The following is a 25,158-nucleotide window of genomic DNA, read 5'->3' on the forward strand; positions in this document are numbered from 1 at the left end:
ATGTTTACGGATAAATGATTCTTAATTTTTAGGGTTCCGTACCCAAAGGGTAAAACGGGACCCTATCACTAAGACTTCGCTGTCCGTCCGTCCGTCCGTCTGTCACCAGGCTGTATCTCACGAACCGTGATAGCTAGGCAGTTGAAATTTTCACAGATGATGTATTTCTGTTGCCGCTATAACAACAAATACTAAAAACAGAATAAAATAAAGATTTAAATGGGGCTCCCATACAACAAACTGTGATTTTTGATCAAAGTTAAGCAACGTCGGGAGTGGTCAGTACTTGGATGGGTGACCGTTTTTTTTTTTGCTTTTTTTTGTTTTTTTTTTTGCATTATGGTACGGAACCCTTCGTGCGCGAGTCCGACTCGCACTTGCCCGGTTTTTATTGCTCCATACTGACCCATGTTCTTTCACTGATATGTGTTAAAATTGTTAAATACCAAACGGTGTCGTTACCGCCATCTAGCCGAGAATAGGCCAAAGGTAATGGCGCCATCTATTCGAGAATGACTTTTGCTTGGCCGTCCGAGGCACGTTTTTTTCTTAGACTTTATTTATCTTATACGGAGTTATATATATCTCTGATAGAACCCTGTCATATTGAGCCAGCGATATAGTGCCGCAGGGCTCGTAGGTACCATCCGCGATTGTTACGCCATTAATAGTCCTAGCTAAATTGGTTGTTCCATACTTTCGCTATGGATTGTACAGTTTAGCTAGAACCCTAAATGGTGTAACATTCCCGTGTGGTGATTGCACTTACTGTCTATTAATTGTTCATTTTGATTTCCAGGTGAGGTGGTGAAGGTGGTATAAGGGCAAGAGCTGAACTGAACAAAACATGGCTGCTAATATTATGGAGATGATGAGACAAATGCAACGTGATTTAGCTGATCAAAAAGAATACATGAGGAATTTCCACACTGTTAATAGGGACTTGAATGAAAAGCTAAATCTCATGGATGAAAGAACAGCAGACTTACCTAAGGTACTTGTGACTATACAAAGGCTTGAACAGCAAGTTAAAAAGAACAATATGGTACTTTTTGGTAACGACGAGTCCGAGATCATTTCAGAAGGAACTATAATTCCCTACAAATCTGATATTGACGATAAGAAGAAGACAGAAGTTTTCGGTAGAAAATCTGAGAAAATTATAGAAAATACAAAAGTAACGGGACTTCTCATTCCATCGACAGTAAAATTAATGGAAGAGTCAGAGTTAAATAGCGAAAACGAGCGTAAAAATAATGACCAAATTGAAACGCCGGAATTTACAACTGAATTAGGAGAAATCATCAGTAAGGAGATAGAAGAAACAGATCAACCAATTCGGATTCCAAACTGTCCGCTCTGCAAACAATATGCTGCTGAGATGTCCACTGCTTATTTAAACACAGAGCAGACATGCAAGCTTGAAGACAAATTAAATAAAATAACTAACCTATATCAGTCTGACATGAACGATCTGAGAGAATCAATCAAAAATATTGAAACAGCAATCAAAACCCTTACTGAGGAAGCTGCGAGCACAGTTCGACAACAAGAGACTATTCAGAATTCACCAACTTATTTCAGTACAGAACAGATCAACCAGATCAATGCTGAATTGAAACGAATTACAGACTCGAATCAGTCTCAAACTGAAGAAGTTAAGAAACTATTAAAAGATTTCATAGATTCAAATAAAGATGCAAGAAATGTGGTTAATCAAGAACAGACTGACAAAAGTGACAAATTAATTTCCATTTGTACTGAAATCAAATCAAACGCGGAAACGAACAAGTCTGAAATGACGCAAATGAAAGAACTCGTCAAGAACTTCGTAGAAAAAAAGTTACCTATTGAAGCTAGTACAGCCAGCAAACAGAAAACTGTCCAGATATCTCCGACATATTTCAGTCCGGACCAGATCAGCAAGCTCAACAGTGAGCTGAAGCGGGTTGCAGAGATATACCAGGAGACTGTTATAGAAGTTGTACCGGGGGCTGCTGACGAGCACCCTGTTGTTAAACATTTGAGTGAAGGTGTCTTTTATCGCATGAAGGATAGCTACATCACATATGATAAAGTTATACTTGGAATAGAGGGACTTAAGAGGATGCATGTCATAGATATGATTACAGACAATCCAAATTTGACGTTAAATGACGTTGTTAGGGATTGGTTGATATCAACAAATAAATGGGATACGTGGTCACAAACACACTATTTTGATTTGCCTACGAGATATGATAAAGCCACTGGAAAACATCTAAGAATATGTAATAATAATAACTAAATATCTAATATTCATGGTGATCAAGCAATTAATGTGAGTAGGACATTAGTTAATAAAGGCTTTGGTCAGTTAAGAAATATCTTACTGGTGGAGACTGTTCCAGTTGCCATGTTATTTTTATATGTCTTGTCTGGTACTCTAATGTTATCCGTAAGCAGCATCTACCTATAGGATCGGATGAGACAATGCGCCAAAAATATCTGACATCCTCTACTACTAATATCATAATATGAATATATGTATCTTCAAAACTGTCTTCCACACTAACCCCCTTATTCATAAACGCGCTACAAATCTCAATTAGCTAATAATCGTTTGTCTTTATCTGTCATTTCGACTTATGTATTTGTAAGAAAGGGATAAAACATAATTTAACTAAATCTTGCCCGTAAAGTTTTACGAATTTAAGGCCCACTTGCACCATTCTACTAACCCGGGGTTAACCGGTTAAACCTGGAGTAACCATGGTTACCAGTACAATTTAACATTAGGTTATTAGGTTTAACTGGTTAACCCCGGGTTAGTGGGATGGTGCAAGTGGGCATAAGGGGGTAAATGTTTAGCATAGCTAATATAATAGACAATACTTTTGACGCGTAATCTCAACCGTTACTATTGATGCTAATACCGCGAAGACCGAAATTCGCAAATCGCGAGGATTTTTCTCTTTCACTCCAATGAACGCGTAATTAGAGTGACAGAGAAAGAAGCCCCAAAGCCCATTTGCGTACATTATAGCCCTGGCTGTATTATTGATTCCCTTGGGTTATGGTCTCGTGTAAAAGTGCTATGATTTGTAAAAAAAAAGTTAACTTGTCGCCAGTTAGGGCTTAATTTGATGACAATCAGCGCGATTCGGGAAATCATTTAGAGATTCACTAGATATGAAATAGTAAAGATATGTGACGTTCCACGGCAAAAGGTACCATTGCCCCGGCATATGAATATGTCGAATATTGGAGCGGCGTTAATAATAGCGTAAGTGCCAGCCGCCATAAAGTACCTTTTGCCGTGGAACGTCACATATATTTACTATTAAATTTCATATCTAGTGAATCTCTAATTCATTTCCCAAATCGCGCCGAATATTATGACTAAACTAAGATAGAGTAGAATAGCGATTTTATTTTTAAGATTCTTTTTTTTATTTTCTTATGAAAATTGTGTGCCATTGGTTTATGACGATTATGAAATAAAATAAATAACACATTTCGTTTTATTTTATTTTCTATATTTTTTTGTTGTTTTTATTGTACGATTTCGATAAAATTTGGTAAATACATAGGTGAGAATAGATATAGTTTTTTATTTTGTACAAATAGGGAGTATTACTGCAATGTTCTGCCGCCAGAGTGCAGCACTAGTGCACATAGTAAACCATAGAGTAACTTATACATACTAGGCCTTAAACAGTTTTTTGACAAGTTTTCACTATGACATTGATGCATCAAGGCGGTTTGTTTACAGGTGGCCTACCGCAAAACGCGAAAATATAAATTTCGTTATCTGCCTCTCTATCCATCGAAAAGGCAAGAGTGATAGAGAGGCAGAAACATAACTTTCGATTTTCGTGTTTCGCGGTAGGCCCTGAGATTGTGCTAGTGACGCCCTCTACGCAGAGTTTTGCGTAATATTCCCTTATAAGCACTATTTTTCTGAGTAACGAAAATGTATGGAATTATTGTAACGGGAATTTACATAAGTATATTTGTTTGTCCCAAATTGGGATTTCGTGTTTATTCCGACCAGAATGAGCTCTTCATTCCGACCAAATTTTATCAACTGCAATGTTCTGCCGCCAGAGTGCAGCACTAAGCTAGCTAGTAAACCATAGAGAAACTTATACATACTGTGCCTAAACTGTTTTTTGAAAAGTTTTCACAGACAATAAAATATGACATTGATGCATCAAGGCGGTTTGTTAACAAGGGCCTACCGGGAAATGTGAAAATCTAAATTTAATTATCTTCCTCTTTATCGCTCGAATATCCAAGACTGATAGAGATGTTAGATAACGAAATTTCGATTTTCTTGTAGACCCCCAGATTGTGATATAGTACTGGTAGTAGCGCCCCCTACGCAGAGTTTCGCCTAATATTCCCTATTGCTGACAAAAACATAAAATCGACAAAAAAATATGGCCCACAGTCAGTGTATTAAATCGGTCATTCCAATTTTATTTTTTAATCTGTGATAGCGGTTATACATAAATTACCTAGTTTTAGAAGCAGTGGTGGCCGATTGGACGTCTGACTTTCAATCCGGAGGTCGCGGGTTCAAATCCTGGGTCGTACCAATGAGTTTTTCGAAACTTACGTACGAAATATCATTTGATATTTACCACTAGCTTTTCGGTGAAGGAAAACATCATGAGGAAACCTGCATACATCTGCGAAGAAATTCAAAGGTATTTGTGAAGTCCCCAATCCGCATTGGGCTAGCGTGGGGACTATAGCCCAAGCCCTCTCGCGCATGAGAGGAGGCCCGTGCCCAGCAGTGGGACGTATATAGGCTGAAATGATGATGATGATGACCTAGTTTTAGACTTGACACACTATTTCTCGGGCCTTATTTATCGTATAGGGTGGTGATATAAGAGTTAACCCTTAACTCTTATTTAAGGGAATATGGGAAAGGGTTAAGTGGAGCTAGGGTAGGTACCTACACAAGAAACAGAGGGCCTACCGCGAACCGAGTACGTGTTGCCTCTCTGTCGCACTTGTAAATTCGTACGGAAGTGAGATATCTAATAATAATAACAAAGACATATTATGTAACATCGTATAAGACGAATAAAATCTATGGAAAAAACGTGCCTCGGAATTCAAGAAAAAGTCAATCTCGAATAGATGCCGCACACACCTTTAGCCTATTCTCGGCTAGATGGCGTGACAACACCGTTCCATATTTAACAATTTTAACATACGCGACTTTATTGTTAAGAGAATAAGAACGTGTCAAGGTAATTTTGAACACTTCCGCCGCTTAACAACTTCTGTTGCTGACTGTACAATAAGCATGGTAATTTTACCGTATTACCTTAAATAGGTAGGTACTTTAATAATATCTATAATCTACAAATAGCACGTTTGTACTGACGTGGATTTAGAAGAAGAAATTCCATTCTGTTTCTTTAGAATTTCATCCAAATTTTACCTTAAATAGATATTGTATTAAACTTTTTTTATTTGGTGAACCGTATTTTTTTTCTATTACACAAATACCGATATCGATAAAAATGTTTCTAACACTAGCTACATTGCGACAGTCTTATGTTTTGCCATGAAAATTCCGATCTCTACATGTTTGCCTTTCTGCATACTTGCATAGTATTTTTTTTTTCAACTTCACAAGACCTCGCATTGAAAAGTATTCGATAATCAGAGCCTATTCCGGATTCCAGACATTTTTGGCACTGCTCTCTGGTGCGTTATGAATATAAAATGGCGACTTACTTACTCTACTGCTTTTTAAATTGAACACGTCATATGCAGAAGATATTGAAATGGAGGTCTCTTTGTTTCCCATAAAGTTTTAAGTCATAATGTATTGTTTGTCATATTATCGTTAGTCATAAAACTGAAACCGTTAACTTTTCAGGATTTTCGTAAGGTTATTTTATAGATAGGTTAGGTTAGGTTTGTTTTATGGCAATCCTGAAAAGTTACGCGTTTCTGAGAAAAACCAATTATGACTAACGAAAATTCGGACAAACAATACATTATGACTTAAAACTATTTGAGAACCAATACAGACCCATTGAAATGGTCTTTTAATCTTAACAGTAACATTGAATAGAGGATGTACGATGTTTGCAGCATTTATCCCTTCAAAAACAGTTAAATAGCAAGGTTCATTTTATCTACGAGAACAAAATCTATGGCAAAGTGATTTGATAAATTTTTTTTGTTGTTTATCTACTCATGTTGACTGGACTTTTTAGTGATGATATTGAATTATAATATTTAATAGCATTCATTCGGATTTGATTTGTAATGTTCTCGCAATGCCCAAGATTCCACTTTTTGAATTACTTGCTGATGCTGGTGGTCCAATTTTGGAACAATTTTGCCTTTCCCCCTTGTAAAACAAATATATAACTATTTCTGTTTCAATAGGGTATTATCCTGTATTTAAAATAAGTTATTTTACACCATGCATGAAATAAAGCACCAGATAATTATTACAAAAACACAAATAGAAGTTATTTTTAAACACAATTTCTATTTAATAAATCGGATAGAAATATAAAAAGTAGGTGAGTTGACCGTGACGTCACGATGTAATGTTTCATATAAATTCCATATTAGCAAATCGTTTTGACAGCTCTAAAAAAGTAACTGATTTGACTAGTAGGAAAACCCTATTACTAATTAATAAATAATTTGGTCTAAAGAAATAAAGTAAGTACATAAATACAAAAAATTAAGTTTATATTAGTTAAAACTACTAATTAAAACAGACTAATTGTCAAATTTTTTTTTGCATTTTTCGAGGAACTGTAATACTCCCAACTATAGTCCAGTCCAGTACTACAACTGTGGACCACGAGTTCAATATGCAATTCCATAAGTATCAATATCAATGTCCTTTTTTTTGTCCGACTTTTTCTTTCATGCATAAAACATTTAGTCTTGAAACTACGACATAAAAATGACAATCAGACCAGAACAAAGTCGAGTTAATTTTAGACCAAAGGAGAGAGCTTTTTATACGGTACCTAAGCTACTAATTATAAGTATAACTTTGTTTAATTTCCGGGTGGAATTGAAACCATGAAAGTTCCTTGACGTAAAGTAATACTCGTACAGTCAGCAGCAGAAGTTGCTAAGCGGGCTAGGTGCTCAAAATGATCTTGACGCGAGAATAAGAGCGTGTCAAGGTAATTTTGAACACCTCGCCCGCTTAGCAACTTCTGCTGCTGACTGTACCTACCTAGTCCACGCTTTACAAGAAAAACTAATTCTATTAAAGTTTCCCCGGGACAAGCGATGAAAGCGCCGCTATGCGGGATGGTGAAGCAATTAGCATTTCCAGGTGCATAACTACGATATTACAGATATGGTTCTACAAGATGGCGAAAAATAGTACCTACCTATTTTATTACAATATCTCCCGCCAAAAACCTTCAGATATATCTCATCATCATCATCATCATCATTTCAGCCTATATTACGTCCCACTGCTGAGCACAGGCCTCCTCTCATGCACGAGAGGGCTTGGGCTATAGTCCCCACGCTAGCCCAATGCGGATTGGGGTCTTCACAGACACCTTTGAATTTCTTCGCAGATGTATGCAGGTTTCCTCACGATGTTTTCCTTCACCGAAAAGCTAGTGGTAAATATCAAATGATATTTCGTACATAAGTTCCGAAAAACTCATTGGTACGAGCCAGGATTTGAACCCGCGACCTCCGGATTGAAAGTCAGGCGTCATATCCACTCGGCCACCACTGCTTCAGATATACCTACCTGGTAGTAAAGATCGAAAATATCCTAATTGTCTACTATACAACCTAAACAATTTTCATTTTTCATTTTAATTTTTCATACCTATCTAAGTTTTGTATGGGCTTGTGAGGCGGTTATCTTCAAATGTTTTGACACCGTTATGGATGGTAGAACGCCAAAATGACTTTCTTCCTGCAAGCTCCTCCCAACGCTCAGGGTCGATGGCGCAAGCGCTTATTTCGTTTGAGCAAGTCCTTGTAGCGCTGGTGCTGACCACCGTCACAGAATAAATAATAGTACTAGGCACAGAAGACTCACTCTCTAACAAAACGCGTCCGTTACGATCAGGACAAATATGGCCGCTAGGTGGCGATAGCGCCACGCGCGGCTTATGGCTTGCCACCAAAATTGGTGTGGAACGGATGTACTTTTAGCTACCTGTAGCAAAGCGACGATATCGCGGAGTGAGCCACGCCTGCCACCGTGCTTCCGCTTACCCATAGCCAACTCAGAGGAGAGAACAGCTTTAGGCAAGCGGTGATCCATTCGAAGGACGTGCCCACACCATTACGGAAAGACATACCTAAGCCCTCCAACGTGTACACGTTCAACGCAGCTGGCTAACTATATTGTCACGCGTGCAATACAGTATTTAAGAGCGAATTCGGCCTGGCCTGCCACATTAGGGCTCACGTCACTAGACCGTTGTCCATAATGTTTATTTAGGATCGCCGTCATCGAAAACGATGAGGAGGACTATGGGCCCGATTCGGATTTTGAAATAGACATCTATTAGATATCTTGTAGACATCACCAAGATACGATAACGATATGTTTAAGATCTAACCTGTCAAATTTGACATTTGCGCAATTCTGGAGATACTCTTGAACGATTTCCACAGGATATGACTTAGAGATCCAATTCACATCTAATATAAATATCTTACTCTATCTAACGTAAAAGTGACATTGGTTGCCCGAATTGCGCTGCAAAAGAGAACTAGTTGATATCTAAACTATAACGTATCTAGAATGTATCTAGTACGTGTCGTCTCTTGTGAATATCTTGATGTTCGAATACGGCAGTATATATACCTAAGTACTTACATAGGGTGGATCACAGTATTCACAGTAGATGGCCTTGCACCACATCGGCTCAGAGTGGTAACACACGCATAACGAGCACACGCTGGGCCCCGGGACGTACAGCAGACCATGTGGGATGGCCTTGTCCTCCCAGTCTATGCAATCCTCAGTATAGTGACAGAGACAGCGCTATTGCAACACTACTGCGCCACAAGCTGTGCGTGACAGAGATTGTACTTCCTGGTCTAGTAGACATATAGTAGTATATATTACTTACATAGGGTGGATCACAGTAGATGGCCTTGCACCACATCGGCTCAGAGTGGTAGCACACACACAACGAGCACACGCCGGGCCCCGGCACGTACAGCAGACCATGCGGGATGGACTTGCCCTCCCAGTCTATGCAGTCCTCTTCTACGCATGCTGAAAAGAGATGGGTGATGTTAGAATGCGATTTAGAAGCTTTCTAGCCCGTATCATAAAATCTGACGCACATCAGGACCTTCAATCGTGGATGACGAGGGCTTTAAATGAAATACGTTATTCAACTCACAGTCTTTACTGGACAAGACTGATTACAAATCATAGCACACGTTACACATCTTATCCAAAGCAAACCAGTGGATTAGACCCAGGAACCGCCACAGACGTCATCTTCTCCCATTAGTTCTCATCGTTCCCTTCTGAAGATTGATTGACAGCATAAGGGTTCCCCTAGATATGTCGACGCGGAATCGGCAAAATACGATAGGAAAAAGCTTTATGTCCGCGCAATAAGAGCGAAAAAGTCGTCGTTTGGCTCGGCTCGCGACGGCCGACGACGCCGGACGCGTCGACCGGTTTTTCGCTCTTATTGCGCGGACATAAAGCTTTTTCCTATCGGCTTTTGCCGAATGCGCGTCGATATATTTGGGGAGACCCTAACTTCAATTGTTCTGGATTTTATTTGTTTTGATAGCGCACTCTATGACGCCTTGGCGGAACTGCGTCGAACGCCACTCAGGTGTTCTGTAACACCCTAGTTTGCTCTATTTGTCAAAGACTGCGTGATAAAACGCCTCTTAAAGGCGATAGGTGGCACAATTCAGGCGTTTATTTATATTTATTTATTTAAACTTTATTGCACAAAAGAAAACTTATCGTACAAAAGGCGGACTTAATGCCAAAAGCATTCTCTACCAGTCAACCTTAAGGCAAAGCAGAGAGATTGTGGGCGGTGCAACTGCTACTACTACTAACAAAATTTAATATAAGAACGCAACGCTAATTTAAAGAATTTTAACATACATACGCAAGTAAATCAAAATATACACGATTCAGGCGTTCTCCGACATATTTATTTATTTTAACTTTATATCATAAAATACAAGATTTATTATCTACCAGTCAATCATAGGAACACATTACTTCATATTAATTAGGCACAAAGAAGCGAGGACTTATGTAAGTTTTATACCTATTTATACCTTAGTTACTATATATACTACGGCTTCCATTCGTAGACAAAGGTCACTAAGGGCCAATACAGATGTACTGCAACCCGATTGCAATTTGCATGGGAACTGCACACCGACTGCATGCTAACTGCAACGTCGGCGTGCAGTTCCCATGCAAGTTGCAGTCAGGGTGCAGTCCGTCTGTACCAGCCCTATAGCACGTATAGTAGGAGTTTATTTGATGTACAGTCTGCAATAATATGTTACACAACACAACGAATGCCGCAAAAATATGTGTCACGAACATATGTGGCCTTCGAAGAGTACCATATTATTGCAGGTGACTGTACATCAAATAAAGTCCTACTATACGTCCTACTATCATGATGTTTGATGTATATACTAAAAGTATCACAATCGATAATAAACAAAGTGGAACATTTTAAAAACAAATGCGTCAGATTATCGTAGGAAATGGGCGCAGCCTGAAATAGTTGGAGGTTACCCCTGCGTCAGTACAGGCCATGTTCCTATTGTCAACCGAGCGGGCGAGACCGCTTAGATGGACCAGCCAAACTCTGACCTCTAAGTAGAGGTCGGAGTTTGGCAAACCATTTGTCAGTACCAACTACTAGACTACATTCTATATCTTTAGGTATTTAAATAAAAGTAAACAAACAATTTGTACATTTTCGGGTAGTTATAACATTTATTGGTTAACCGACCAATTACAAAACCGCCTGGATCAGTCGCGGAACGACCTGACTTTAACTTACATTATTTGACCGTGTAATGTTTTCATCTACCCTCAATTGGCTTAAGAGGGCGTAGAGGAGGGTAAATTTTCAGATTCTGTCAAATTACCCCATTTCACGCACAAACGCAGCTCACGCACACTACCTCAATTTACTGGGACAGGTCAGTGACCCCTAATGTTTTTTTAAAGGTGCTGTTTCGAGTTTAGTGTTAACTACTGACCTCCTTTGAGGAATTAAAACTGTCAAACTTTCCTTTGTGAGAAGACAGAGAAAAAACACTTTTTATATATAGCTTTCCTTGTTTGTTCATGTCATGTCATAGGTATGTGACGTATTAGGTAATTATTTATTTTCGTTGTTGACTTTTGTATTAAGATAGGTACAAACGGCGACGCTCTTAACTGTCCATCGGTAGACCTTATGCCTTTTGTAATAAGGTTTACGAACTGTCAGTTAACAGTGTGGTGGTGTGCGATGGTAGGTATGCGGTTTGTAGACATAGACCAAATTAAAACTAGGAGTTTTATTATTAAAGATATAAGAAATCGTCTATTTTACCTACTCGAAGTGAACTACTTATATCTAAAATTATCCCTTCATTAGTTATATATAGGTCTTGTAACATATTTTTACAACTAAACACGCTTATTATATTTTACTTATAACTTAATTTTTAAAGCTCTATTGATAATAAGGCTTTAAAAACATCTAATAGAATGCAGGTACTACGCTTATACTTTTATAAGTCAGTAAGTGATGCTTACTTAAAACTCATCGGGAAATAAAAAAACTCATAATTACCTATATTAAAATATTTAAATTTACTATTCCATCTCATACGTTCAATAAGGCCCGGGACCGGGCCTTGTCACCTGCACTGACAGAGGGCCTTTTTAGCCCCACATAATATTAAAGAACTGTGTCCCGGATAGTATGGGTTCTGGGCCATGACCATGACGCGTCCCGAAGTAACTTATACAGGGCGTAATCGTTAAGTGTAGCCAGGCTATAATTTCGTAAATATAACAGATATCAGAAAACTTCAAATTGTTATCGAAAGTGCGTTACCCAATGAGTAAAATTACATTAAGGGGTCATCCATTAATTACGTCACATGTTTTGGGGGGGAGGGGGTCAAGAAAATGTGACATGTTGTGACATGGGGAGGGGGAGTCACAAACACTGTGACGTCACTTTAACTTCATCACTATTCATCAGTAACCGAAAATTAATTTATATTTTTTTATTCGCAGTACATTTAAATAATGAGGTTTTGGAAGTATGTAGGTAATTTTCGTTCCTAATTGGTTTTGTGTTATAAAATTATATATATTTATTTTACCAAAAATATTTTTTTTTTAAATAATGCCGAGTTAGTACTGCCCATTTCGTTGAAAACAAAATTACCTAAAATGTGACGTCACACCAGGTGGGGAGGGAGTTGTAAAATGTGACCAAGTGTGACAAGGAGCCCCCTCAGGGGTCAAAAAACCTAGAAATTAATGTGACGTAATTAATGGATGATTCCTAATAACTTTTTTAAATAAAAGCAGAAATATCCCAAACATTAACGTCAAACCCTCCCATACATTTAGTACGACGACTCACCCCTCACTGTAATAAAATAATAAAACTACCGTTTATGAAATAATAAATCTATTATTTCATAAACGGTAGTTTTATTATTTTAAATAATAAATCTGTTATTTCATAAACGGTAGTTTTATTATTTTATTACAGTTTATCATCGCAAATAATGAATCTCAAGCAGTTTTATCTCTTACGACACCAACGTTCTTTGAAGGGTGAGTCGTCGTACTAAATGTATGGGAGGGTTTGTGAGTTAATGTCTTAGAGTAGAGTTAATGTCTGGGATATTTCTGTTTTTATTTAAAAAAAGTTATTAATGTAATTTTACTCATTGGGTAACGCACTTTCGATATCAATTTGAAGTTTTCTGATATCTGTTATATTTACGGAATTATAGCCTGGCTACACTTAACGATTACACCCTGTATATCATTAGATAGTTCATAGCCTATATCTATCGAATATATCGTTCTTATGAGCGTATTTGGTGGGCATACCTTATAGGTTTCAGTACAGGAAAAAGTACATATGAGCTGTACTTTTAATTGTTAGTACAATCGGTATCAAATAGATAGTGACGGCCAAAGTGACCAAATATAGCTATAGGATCTAAATGTGAACGAATAGGGTTAGGTGAGGCATATAAGGCCCACCTTTATTTTAACTGAAATAGTTTTATAAATAATCAGGATATTATTACCAATTCAATTCAATATAGATTTCTCATTTGTTCATGTTTCTTCATATACCAAAATAGTTATAATAATATTCCGGCGCTTTTGAAAAATACACGTTTTATAAAAAAACCATACCATGTTGGTTCGGAGCCGGGCCTTGTTACTTGCACTGTCAGTGTCAGTGTCTGAGTCATAGTGCAAGTTCAAGAATAACAGAGAATATTACCGGGCCTTATTACCTTTTATCATGAATTAATTTCATCTTTAATTTAAATGGTCTAGTAAAATAAGGCCTACATGAGTCATGGAAAAACAAATTGTATTTTATTTAGAAAGAACCTATATGTTGTTCATAATCTTCAGTAAGCTGACCTCTAAGAGTCTATCTATTATAATAATTAATGTAGATTGACAGTTTACTTAGCAAATTGTACTTTTACCTTTAGGTTTTATGTCGGAAATATCTCACCCAATTTGTAATTAATGATGTTTACTGATTGTTAATCTTAAATATACCTACTTAATATTATGAAGGGCACTTATATTATTTTAGCGGACCGAACGGATGTATATTATTGTGGACCACTTTTTTATTTAAATAATTAAATTGTAATTCATTTCAAAAAAGGTTATTACAATTAGGGATATAAGTAGATACCTCACCTATCTTATTACAAAGCATTACAAAAATGTCCAAAGGCCAAAGCCACGCTGATAAGACATAAGACCTTACCTATAAACGACCTCATAAATATAAACGTTCACTGAAAAAAACCAAAGGCATTTCTCATAATTTTATTTCGTTACTGAGTTATCGTTTTGCACCGAATATCAATGAAATAAAAGCACGTTGTTGTTTGATAGATACATTTATATAAACATCGTCACATGAAACCAATATAGGTACTCGTAAAACAGACCACTGCTGGTATTGGCTTTAAATATTGTTCTTTCAACTGATAATATAGCCACAAAAACTCGCTGAGACTGCAGGTCGAGTCTTGATTTCAATTTCTTGATGATATATCATTGAATTAACTTTCAGAGCTCGTGATAGCTCTTAGAATAGCAACAGAACTAGTTGAAACTAAGAATTTTATTGCTGAAATTATGTGAACAACATTGCTCCGTCTTCATAAATAAAATTTTAATAATTTATATTGCTTAGGCTAAAATGTGAAGAATTTTGTTGATAAATTGTTTATCTAGTATATTGACATTATGTCATATATGTTTTTAAAATGACGTAACATGAATACCAGCACAATGAAAATTTATTCCAATAAGAAATAACAAATCTTCAAACTTTTTTCATTTTAAGTGAATTAGGAAGAAGCTAATTACACTGATTTGGTTGTATTCATATATTTTATTAAATAATTTGTTATATTTTTTAAGTATTATGACTTGTGAATAAAAAGATGTCGAAATTTTAATGACTCTAGATCTCCGTGTGACGTTATTTATTTACCCTATTTATTTTGAACACAGTTTTTCACTGGTATCATCATTCGTATACGGATATGAATTTCAAACTGTCAAACTGGGAGATCCTGGTACGCGTCCGCTTTGAACCAAGCCCAGCGGGCATCTGATTGAAAGGAGAATTTGACAGATATGGCGGATGTATGGAAATTTTACGAAAGTTTACGTTTACGATTGAATTTCTCTGTAGCCTTTAAGAGGAAAAATAGGAAAAGCCTGATTCGTTGTAGTCCAGTTATCTGGCTTTCGAAATCACTCGATTTTATAGCATGAGCATCGATTTTTTTATACAAATTTTACTAAACGCTGACACTCGTTCATCTCGTTTTAGGTACAACTTTGCATAAGTGTATTTATTATATTGTAAAATATTTCAGATTTTCAAGGGTGATTCGTTGTAAACACACTCTTTGGGATAATAATGACATTTATTATAATTTTTTTTATCAAGAGATGTGAACGCTAGCGACTAAACGGTGACTGCCTTTTTCGCTGATTTTGCTTGAGGGTAGATTTTGTTTACTTTTATTTAAAATACCTAAAGATATATATCAGTGTTATATAGTTAGACCAAGACAAGTCTGCAACGATTTTATTTATACGTCATAATTTCAAAGCAGTTTGACGTTTAAAATAACACTTCCATTGCGCGTGCTATCAATACCGTTGCAGACTTGTCTTGGTCTAACTCTACCAATCCCACTCTAGTTTTTTTGAAGTGAAAACTTCTTTAGCGGCGCTGTGCACTTTTTGTGATGGGGAAAAAATGTTAAACTCGTAACAGGTGTCACGTGACCGTAAGACGTAACACGTGACGTCACGTGTGACGGACACTGTTACAATGAGTTTTTCTTTATTGATTTAAATGCCATCTAGTGAGTTTCCCTCAAACTGGTACCAATATAACTCTAGTACTCACAGTGATGTGCTTAGGGGTTTCAAGTAATGCGACGAAATAACGCTAGATGGCGTTAACCTCAATTATACATAGTGCTGCAGACATTCATTGAGTTTTCACATATGCCGGCACTCCCGGAGTGTTGTTTTTTTTTCTTATCCGATTTGAGTATCCCACTGCTCGGCGACACGAGTCGATTTGGTATAAACAGCAACACTGCTAACTGTACATCGGTGGACCTTATTACAAAAGGCATAAGGTCCATCCGCGTAGGTACAGTAACTGTAGTACCTAGGTCGTCGTCGTCGTCGTCGAAACTAAGTACTTAGTTTCTTAAGAGCCAACAGGAGTGGTCATTTCTCCATACAAACGTACTCCTAGTTGTCCTCCGTGGTTTTTGAAGCTAGAGCAATGATTTTTTCAACACAGATTAATATTATCAATATCTGTGCCGGACCGTTTTGCTTTTTTTGATATTATTGTTTTTTAAGGCGCTAGAGCCCTTCAAAAATGGCCAAAATGGCCTAATTGACTATGCCGCAATGAGAGGCGTGGCATTCAAAACTGATATCAATTAGCCAAAAAAGCAAAACGGTCCGACACAGATAATTTCATAATCATTTAGATTTCCAAATTTGTTTACGATTGGTTAAGTTTTGGAGGAGGAAACAGAGGAGTACGAAACCTCGATTTTTGAGATTTTTACGCAGGATTTTTCGCCTTGTCCTTATCGCACTACTTTTAGGTGCCGCTTCCGTTAGCGAGACGGGTATATTTACCTAAAATATTTAAAACTCAGCTCCTGTTTCGTCTTAAGCTATTGGAATACACCCTAGTACCGAAATAATAAATGACAGCCATTACGTACACGGGCCAACGGGTGCTGTATAAGGATACACAGATTTCAGGTTCTACTTTATCTTACGTGTGCACACAATCTTTAACTCGTTGTCGTCGTTGTTGTTGTTGTTGTTGTCGTTGTTGTCGTTGTCGTCGTACGAAACTTTTCGTGTGTATCTTTGGTGCAAAATAATGAACACCTTTAATGATGATATGAAATGTGTTCTTTTTAGGGTTCCGTACCCAAAGGGTTAAAAAACAGGACCTTATTACTAAGACTTCGCTGTCCGTCTGTCTGTCACCAGGCTGTACTTATCTCATGAACCGTGATAGCTAGGCAGTTGAAACTTTCACAGATGATGTATTTCTTACTTAACCCTGTATTTCTTAGCCGCCATAACAACAAATACTAAAATCAGAATAAAATAAATATTTTAAGTGGGGCTCCCATACAATAAACATGATATTTTTGCCGTTTTTGCGTAATGGTACGGAACCCTTCGTGCGCGAATACGACTCGCACTTGTCCGGTTTTTTACATTTAACGGCTTCCCTCGTCTAGTACCCACAACACAAAACACAAGCCTTATTAAATTTACTGGGGGACTAAGTCGGTTTGTGTAAGATTATCCTATTATATTTATTAATTAAATCCGACCACTGCACTAGAAGTAAGCCAGTGTGAAACTCCTGTACCTAAACAAACTTCAACAAGCTGCTTCTGTGCTTAAATTTCAGTACGAACATTATCCTATTAGAGCGTTGCTAAACACAGGCCAATTCGAACGTACACTGACATTAGAATGCCATTATGCCATCTAACTGATGTCATTCAGTTATCTTGAGTCGCTTGAACATGTATCAGTGCGGGCGAGACGCAGGATAACTAAATAACGTCATTCAGATGCCGAGGTTTTCTCGAAATGCTGTATGAGGTTCTTTAAAAAAGGACTGTACAGGTTTTTGAACGGTCTGCAAAGCGCATGTAGATAACACCCCTGGAGTTGTAGCCGTCCATAGGGTACGGTGATTGTTACTAGAGTCTGTGCGGAAAGAGAAGAGTCGTGGGATTTGAGGGCGCGCCAGTGCTATTTTATGGTTTTTGCTATGCTGACAACACTGGTCACGTGATTATAGTACGACACTAAAGGTCATGATACTTGAATCCCTTTTGTTCCGGCAGGGGTGCGAAGCTCCTGACTTCGGCCAAACTCGGCTCCGCTCGGCTCAGCATTGCTCCGAGCAATTATTAGGGTTGGCACCACTTGACTTCCTTTTGCGTGCACGACCACAGATAAGATAATCACTTGAATTTTGACAACCCTAATTAGCCGAAAGGGATAGTGCCATGTATTAGAAAGGGATAGCATGATTCGACCCTGAACCGCTGTCAAACTTCGGTTTTGTAGGAAGCTTCCTTTCTGTACGGTAGTACTATTATTTATTCTGTGGTTCCGGTTTATTACCACGGCTTACTAAACGGAGCCTGGTGGTGGTGTCGGCTCGTCAACTCAATCCTCTGATTTAGCGCAGGCACTAGTTTTCTTTTTAAAACACACTTGTTTTTATATCTCAGATACTAAAAAGTGACTGCGATTGACAAAACTGCTAAAACTATTTAAGAATCTGTCCAATACAACTGTAATTTTAGTACCAAACAAGATACGAGTCTCATTTATGTACTGCCTAATCTGTGCAGTCCAACAGTTATTAAAACCGGGTAGATCGGGTAGAAATTGGGCAATAGAACTGTAATTTTATCTGGGATATATTTCACCCATTGTAAACTTGACTTGTAATGTATGTGTACATTATTAATAATAAATATGAATATGAATTAAAATAGTGCATAAGTAGGTAGGCCTTATTGGTATATGTCCGGTTCTCTCATCTCACGATATTTTACTTCGCCGAAAAGTCACTGCTAAATATGAAATATAATTTCGTAACTAACAGAACCTACAAATAAATAAATATTTTATTAGAAAAAGTTTTATTCTTTGTAATCGAAGTCTGAATTAAAATATTCAATGTCACTTATGTTTGAGCTAGCTTCAAAACAACCAGGGACACTCATAGAACTATTTTCATCTGAACTGGATGTGCTTGAATCCGGCACGTAGATTACGAATTCTTGCATATCACCTACTTAGCGGTCTTTTATTCGAGATACCGTAGGTACTTTTACACAATCCTGAAAAAGAAATTACATATAAATATGCATAAAATGGCAAGTATCAAGACTATTTGTCAGTTATTTTAAAGATCATGAATGACCTGCATATTTATGAAAATTAATATATTTTGAATGAATATACTTACCGATTATGTACCGGAGACAAGTTACTTAGGGGGCTTATTAAATAGGTAATTATTTAATATTAAATACATCATCAATACCCGCGAATAGCGGAAACACGTTCCGCGACTTTTTGTAAGTCGATAGTCGGCTTTTAGCCGTTTTCTTCCCGCTGACAAAACCGAACAATGTTAAATATAATTTTCCTTGTGGTTTTATGTACGGTTTTATCGTGTTTTGAAATTTTTTTATACATAAAACTTGCGGTTTTTGTTAATAAAAATATACATTGACAGAAGTTTGTTTACTTTTTACAAGACAGGTGTCAAAGGTTTGATTGCCATATAAAATTTAAAATGTTAGTTCCCGTTTCTGCCACGACTCTTCTCTTTCCGCACAGACTCTATCAGATGGTATGCATATTTGTATTCCACCGACATACTACGTAGTATAAAAAATATGAGTCATGTGCTCCACTAGAAGGTCTCGCCCCTCAGCACTGAGGAGAAGCAAGTAGGATGAGTATAATAAATCTTTCTGTGATGTTAGTGTACCTACGTTCGAATTGGCCTGACAGTCTTAATTTAAAGGCGTTCCACACTCGGGTTAATGCCATTCAGACGTTAAGCCCGGCTTTAGTTCCGTCTATATGCTAATGTGAGTTAAGGCTTCCTTCACACCGGTGTGCTTATCGCGTTTGGATCAGCGGCGGCGAAAACAAACGTATGTTATGTAAGTATATAAATAAATAAGCTGCCTTAAGGGGTCCACTGATTAACAAGTCCGCCGGACGGTATCGGCCTGTCAGAACAAAATTTTGACAGTTCTGAACCACTGACAGGCCGATACCGTCCGGCGGACTGTTAATCAATGGGCCCCTCAAAACCCTGAAGATGAACACGAGGTTCACGGCTAAAGGGCTAAAGGCTAAAGGGCTCTAGGCCATAAATTTCAAAAAAAAAACAAGGATTTAACACAATCACAGTTTTGAATGATTAATGGTTAGTCAGTTACCCGTGAACAAGATGCATGTAACTGCGTCGAAATGTCGGGAGCTCGAAAACAATACATAAGGTAATCACGGTTCATATATCCCGGTCGATATAAGTCTGAGGATTTAATTAACACGATTGGTAGGATTAAGAGTTCTTACAGATGGCTGTACCGGACCGTGATCTTGTTTCGCCCAGCATGTCTCTTTCTCTCTCTCACTATAGCTTAGCACTACACTATAGCTTCGTCCTTAATGGACGTACGGCGGACCAACTTCCATACGATTGAACAGGCTTCGGACTGGACCAAGGACGCGGTCCGGCACGCCCGTCTCTTACAGATTTAACAGAAAATACTAAGCTGGCACCATCTGTAAACTCATTATTTTCCATATACAGGGTGATTCCGGGGTCGTGGAGCAAGCGATCAAGGCATGATACACAAGCCCATACTGAACAACTTTTACTATGGGACCAACTCCGAAATCGCGAAAAAAAAAATTGGTAGTTTCATACATTTCGGCCGATCACATGTTGTCGTGTTCTATGGGAAGGCCAGTTTTTTTTCGCGATTTCGGATTTGGTCCCATAGTAAAGCCAGCGATCAAGGCATAATACAGTGATCGGCCGAAATGTATGAAACTACCAATTTTTTTTTCGCGATTTCGGAGTTGGTCCCATAGTAAAAGTTGTTCAGTATGGGCTTGTGTATCATGCCTTGATCGCTTGCTCCACGACCCCGGAATCACCCTGTATAGACGGTCAATCAAATATTGTCATTAGAAAAAGGCTCGAAATTCAATTCAGAGAAGGCAGAGGACCGACTTGCATGGAAATCGCTCCACCGACAAGAGTCTAAAGGCCCGAATCGGATTTTGAAATAGAAATCTATTAGATATCTTTTAGACATCACCAAGATACGATAACGATATGTTTAAGATCTAACCTGTCAAATTTGACATTTGGGCGATTCTGGAGATACTCCTAAACGATTTCCTCAGGATATGACTTAGAGATCCAATTCACATGTAATAGATACCTTACGCTATCTAACGTAAAAGTGACATTGGTTGCCCGAATTGCGCTGTAAAAGAGAAGTTGATATCTAAACTATAACGTATCTAGAACGGATCTAGTACGTATCGTCTCTTGTGAATATCTTGAAGTTCGAATACGGCAGTTACTCTTATAAATGATTATGATGACCATCTGTAAAGTGCCCTTTATGCAAACCACGGTATTCAATCAACGAGTACCTATCCTCAATCTATCACTTTTTGTGGACGTACAGTCACCATCAGATATATCGGAGCGGCCAAGGTGTTCACAATATCTGAACACGCACTCTAACCCCCTGACAATAGAGGCGTGTTCAGATATTTGTGAGTAACTTGACCGCTCCGATATATCTGATGGCAACTGTACGTACAGCCGGCTGTCTTATTAACTAGGCCAATTTTCCCGAAACATTGCCCGTTTTTGTTAGATAGTAATATAAAGTTAGTCGGGGGAGAATGGGCGATTACCATGGACGTAGTTTTTTGTGAGCAATTTCAATTTTTCGGACACTTTACTCTCTCATTATTTTTTTGTGCGTTTTGGCGGTGTCCAATATATTGGGTTGGATATGTTTGAATAAAAGTAAGGATAATAAACCAAAGCGTACTTGAATACAAAAATATTATAATGTATGTATTTATATAATTACTTACTGTATACTAATTTGTGTCCGGTAGGTTAAGAAATGAATGCTCAATAAACGTTGTAGAGGGAAATGCTAGGAACACAATTTTTGACTCCGTAACTTTGTTTGGACTAGTTAGGAGGTGAACATATCAAAAGTCCCCCGCTGTAGCCCCGCTGCTGGGGGGTAGAGGGGGGTAAGAAGGTCGAATTTTTCGGTTTTTCATTGATATCTTGGAAACTTTGCGTCTTAGCGACATGACTACTAAGACAAACCGAAAGCTGATAAAATTAGTTACAAGTTTTATCCTATCAAGTTTTTCGATATCATGAATAGTTTTTGAGATACCCGCTCTTGAAAGTTTATTTAGGGATTTTAATTTTATCTTGATATCTACGTCAGTGAAGCTGTTAGGCCATGTTTGGTATCATTTTCGTATAAATCGGGGGTGCTGAATTCATTTATGGTATCACATTGACACCATTCCTAAGAAAAAACATATACGAAATTTATACGAAAATGATACCAAATACGGTCTAGCAGCGTCACTAATGTAGATATCAAGATAAAATTGAAATCCCTAAATAAACTTTCAAGAGCGGATATCTCAAAAACTATTCAAGATATCGAAAAACTTGACTGAATAAAACTTGTAACAAATTTTATCAGCTTTTGGTTTGTCTTAGTAGTCATGTCGCTAAGACGCAAAATTTCCAAGATATAAGTGAAAAACCGAAAAATGAGACCTTCTTTCCCCCTCTACCCCCCAGCACCGGGGCTACGGCCGGGGACTTTTGATATGTTCACCTCCTAACAAGTCCAAACAAAGTTACCTACGTAGTCAAAAATTGTGTTCCTAGCATTTCCCTCTATAACTTCTTATTGCTTGACCTAAGGTGGTAGTAGGATTATTACAACAGGGTTTAAGGCCAGTCAGATGAATTTACAGTCACGCTCCGTAATTGCTACGCCATTTAGACAAACCATAGCGTAAGTATGGAACAACCAATTTAGCTATTAGGACCCTAAATGGCGTATCAAACCCAAATGGTGATAATATGCCTAAGCGATGATATTTTTTTTTTACAATTGATAGGTACCGTCGTTTAAAAAAAAACGAATATCTATATGGAAGAAACAGTGGAAAATTCGCTTTTTTTACTAAAAGGTTGTAATTATAGATGTTCGTCCAGGAGATCGATTCTAATTTAGACAATTTGTTTTGGATTCAAAATGGTATTGTTTTGATATGACCGTCTATAGTTCGTTATTTTACCATTAGAAAGAAGGTAAGCGATTATGACATAATTATCTTACAAATCTTTTAATTGAAATACGCTTTTTAAAAATCAGTAACTATTACTTATGAAAGCAGAGGAATATAAATAATCGTATTGGATTCATAATTGTTACATATTTGCCACGTGAAAACGTGTTTTTCAATTAAAAGACACATCAAACCTTATTTCTAATGCTAAAAAAAAACGAACTATAGTAACAGCACCAGTCATGGGACATTTAAGAGGAAATTTGGAGTATTTATGATATTTCTCGTATACATGTAAATGGTCTACCGCTTAGCGTGTTAAAAGATGAAAGTCCTATCTGTCTTTCATGTTTTAGGCGTGTTGTATGAAAGTTACAGCAATTAGTTTCCACATATTTAACAAATTAAAACTATGCTTTTTTTCTCCAGTCATGGACACCAAAGCTCCAGTAATGGGCCCCCGGTAATGGACGTGGATCCAGTAATGGGCCCCCTATAATGGACATTGTTCTATCAGTATAAAATATTGAAATGGGGAATAAGTTACGGCAAAAAAATCAATTTTTGGTATAAGCTTTTATCGCTGAATGTATTTTTCTATCCACAGCCAATTATTATTGTATTAGATCCATCGAGACAATTCTAATATACCCAAACACAATTACTTAGGATTTATTGCGATAAAGTTCCCATGGCCACCTCCTGTCTCCATCATCAGATTAGGTCCATGTTATCATAATATTGCATTATCATCCGATTTGCATACTTAATTAAGTACTTACACAAAATTTCAACTGAATCGGAAATCGAAAAGTGGTTCAAATTCAGCTACCAAGATTGGACGCACACTAACTAACAGGGCAAGTTAAATAAAAGTTTGGAAAACGATATTAATTTATCCGAAGTCCGAGAATACCTCCTGATTGACATATTTCGTAACTACATTTTAATTCTGTATTGTTTAAACATGAAATTATGGCATGGCAAGCATCATTCTGTCAATTGTCCCATCATAGGAGGTACGCAGTTTTACAGCTCCTATAATGGGATTGGGCCAAATACCACTATTTTTTTACATCTGTGGAGTCACAACATAAGTGTGTTGTATACCTTATCTCATGGTAAATGCAATTAACAAAACACATGCTAGTTTTCATCAAGTATTAATTAATTGAAATTTAATAAATTAACTCACCTCTCTTAGCGAAGTTGTTAAGAAGAATTCGTAGTGGTATTTTTTTTCAGTGACACGACAACTTTTGAGTTGACGCCAATTTCTTAAAAAGCAACCAAATTTAATGAAACTTCAAACTGAAACAGCTCTAGGACTCTTATTTATGATAATATACAGCCAGTGTTTATAAACTACTTTTAGATACTTATTTTAGAGGAATTATGTTTTTTTGTCCCATTACTGGTTCCACGTCCATTATAGGGTATACTACTAGGTGAGGCGCACATCTCACGACTCTTCATTTCATATGCATCGGCGTAAACACTCTTCAAGGTTGTACCAAAATAAGATCAAAATCTTAACAAGTTATTGAAACTGAATTGAGCCCAATAAATTTCTAAAATAATTTTATGTCATTTCATTTGGCACAGGCTGAGCCGTTTAATAGATACTAAGAAAGATAGTTTATAAGAACGTTTAGTGACGCAAACGGATATTTTAGTTTTATTGGTGACAAAGGTGTGATTGTTTTTAACAAACTTTATGAATAGTTATTTGTTTTACAAGGGGGCAAAGTTTTTGTTTAACCGTTCGTGCTAGTATTGATACCCGAGCAAGCGAAAGATTTCGAAATTACACCACGAGCGTAGCGAGTGGTTCGAAAAATGAAATCTTGAGCGTTGCGAGGGTTTCAAAGCACGAGGGTTAAGCAAAATTTGCCCCCAAGTGAAACACAAAATTTTTCACCACACCAACCCGAAGTAAATATTAAATGTAAAATATCAAACAAAATCAAATCCAAATAAATGTTATTAAATATGTATTTATCATCCAAAATCATGATTTAAAAGTCTATTCTACCAGCAAACATAAGATTTGCATTTGATTACTTTGCCTCACATGTGAATACGAGTAAACTGCATCTTTGCTATCAGTTTTCGAAGTGCAAAGTAAGCTTTTCCGAGCTGGTGTGGTGAAAAAAGTGTTTTTGTTATGATTGTTAAAATGAATACACGGCCGAACAGGCTAGTTCAAACGTACAGTCAGCGTCAGAGAGACGTGACCCCCCTAGTATCAGTATAGAAACTGTACAATAATTTCGTCATCACACGTAATGTTTGCGTAGCTGTGTGGTTTCATAAGCGGACTTAAGATCCTAAGAAACCGGGTTCGAGACCGATCCAAAGCGTTAGAATCTTTTTGGTTTTTTCTTTGTTTTGTTAAGTTCAGA

General features: G+C 37.3%; 1 protein-coding gene across 1 annotated transcript in view; it reads right to left on the minus strand.

Moving 5' to 3' along the window:
• The window catches only part of LOC134669426 (integral membrane protein DGCR2/IDD-like), an 86,269-nt gene that overhangs the window by 18,631 nt on the left and 42,480 nt on the right, over positions 1-25,158 (minus strand). Inside the window, exon 2 of the mRNA XM_063527004.1 lies at positions 9,102-9,250. Within this exon, the coding sequence (XP_063383074.1) occupies positions 9,102-9,250 (149 nt within the window). The remainder of the gene's footprint in view (positions 1-9,101; positions 9,251-25,158) is intronic.

Source organism: Cydia fagiglandana, chromosome 12 (genome assembly GCF_963556715.1).
Source record: "Cydia fagiglandana chromosome 12, ilCydFagi1.1, whole genome shotgun sequence".
Taxonomy (NCBI): Eukaryota; Metazoa; Arthropoda; class Insecta; order Lepidoptera; family Tortricidae; genus Cydia; species Cydia fagiglandana.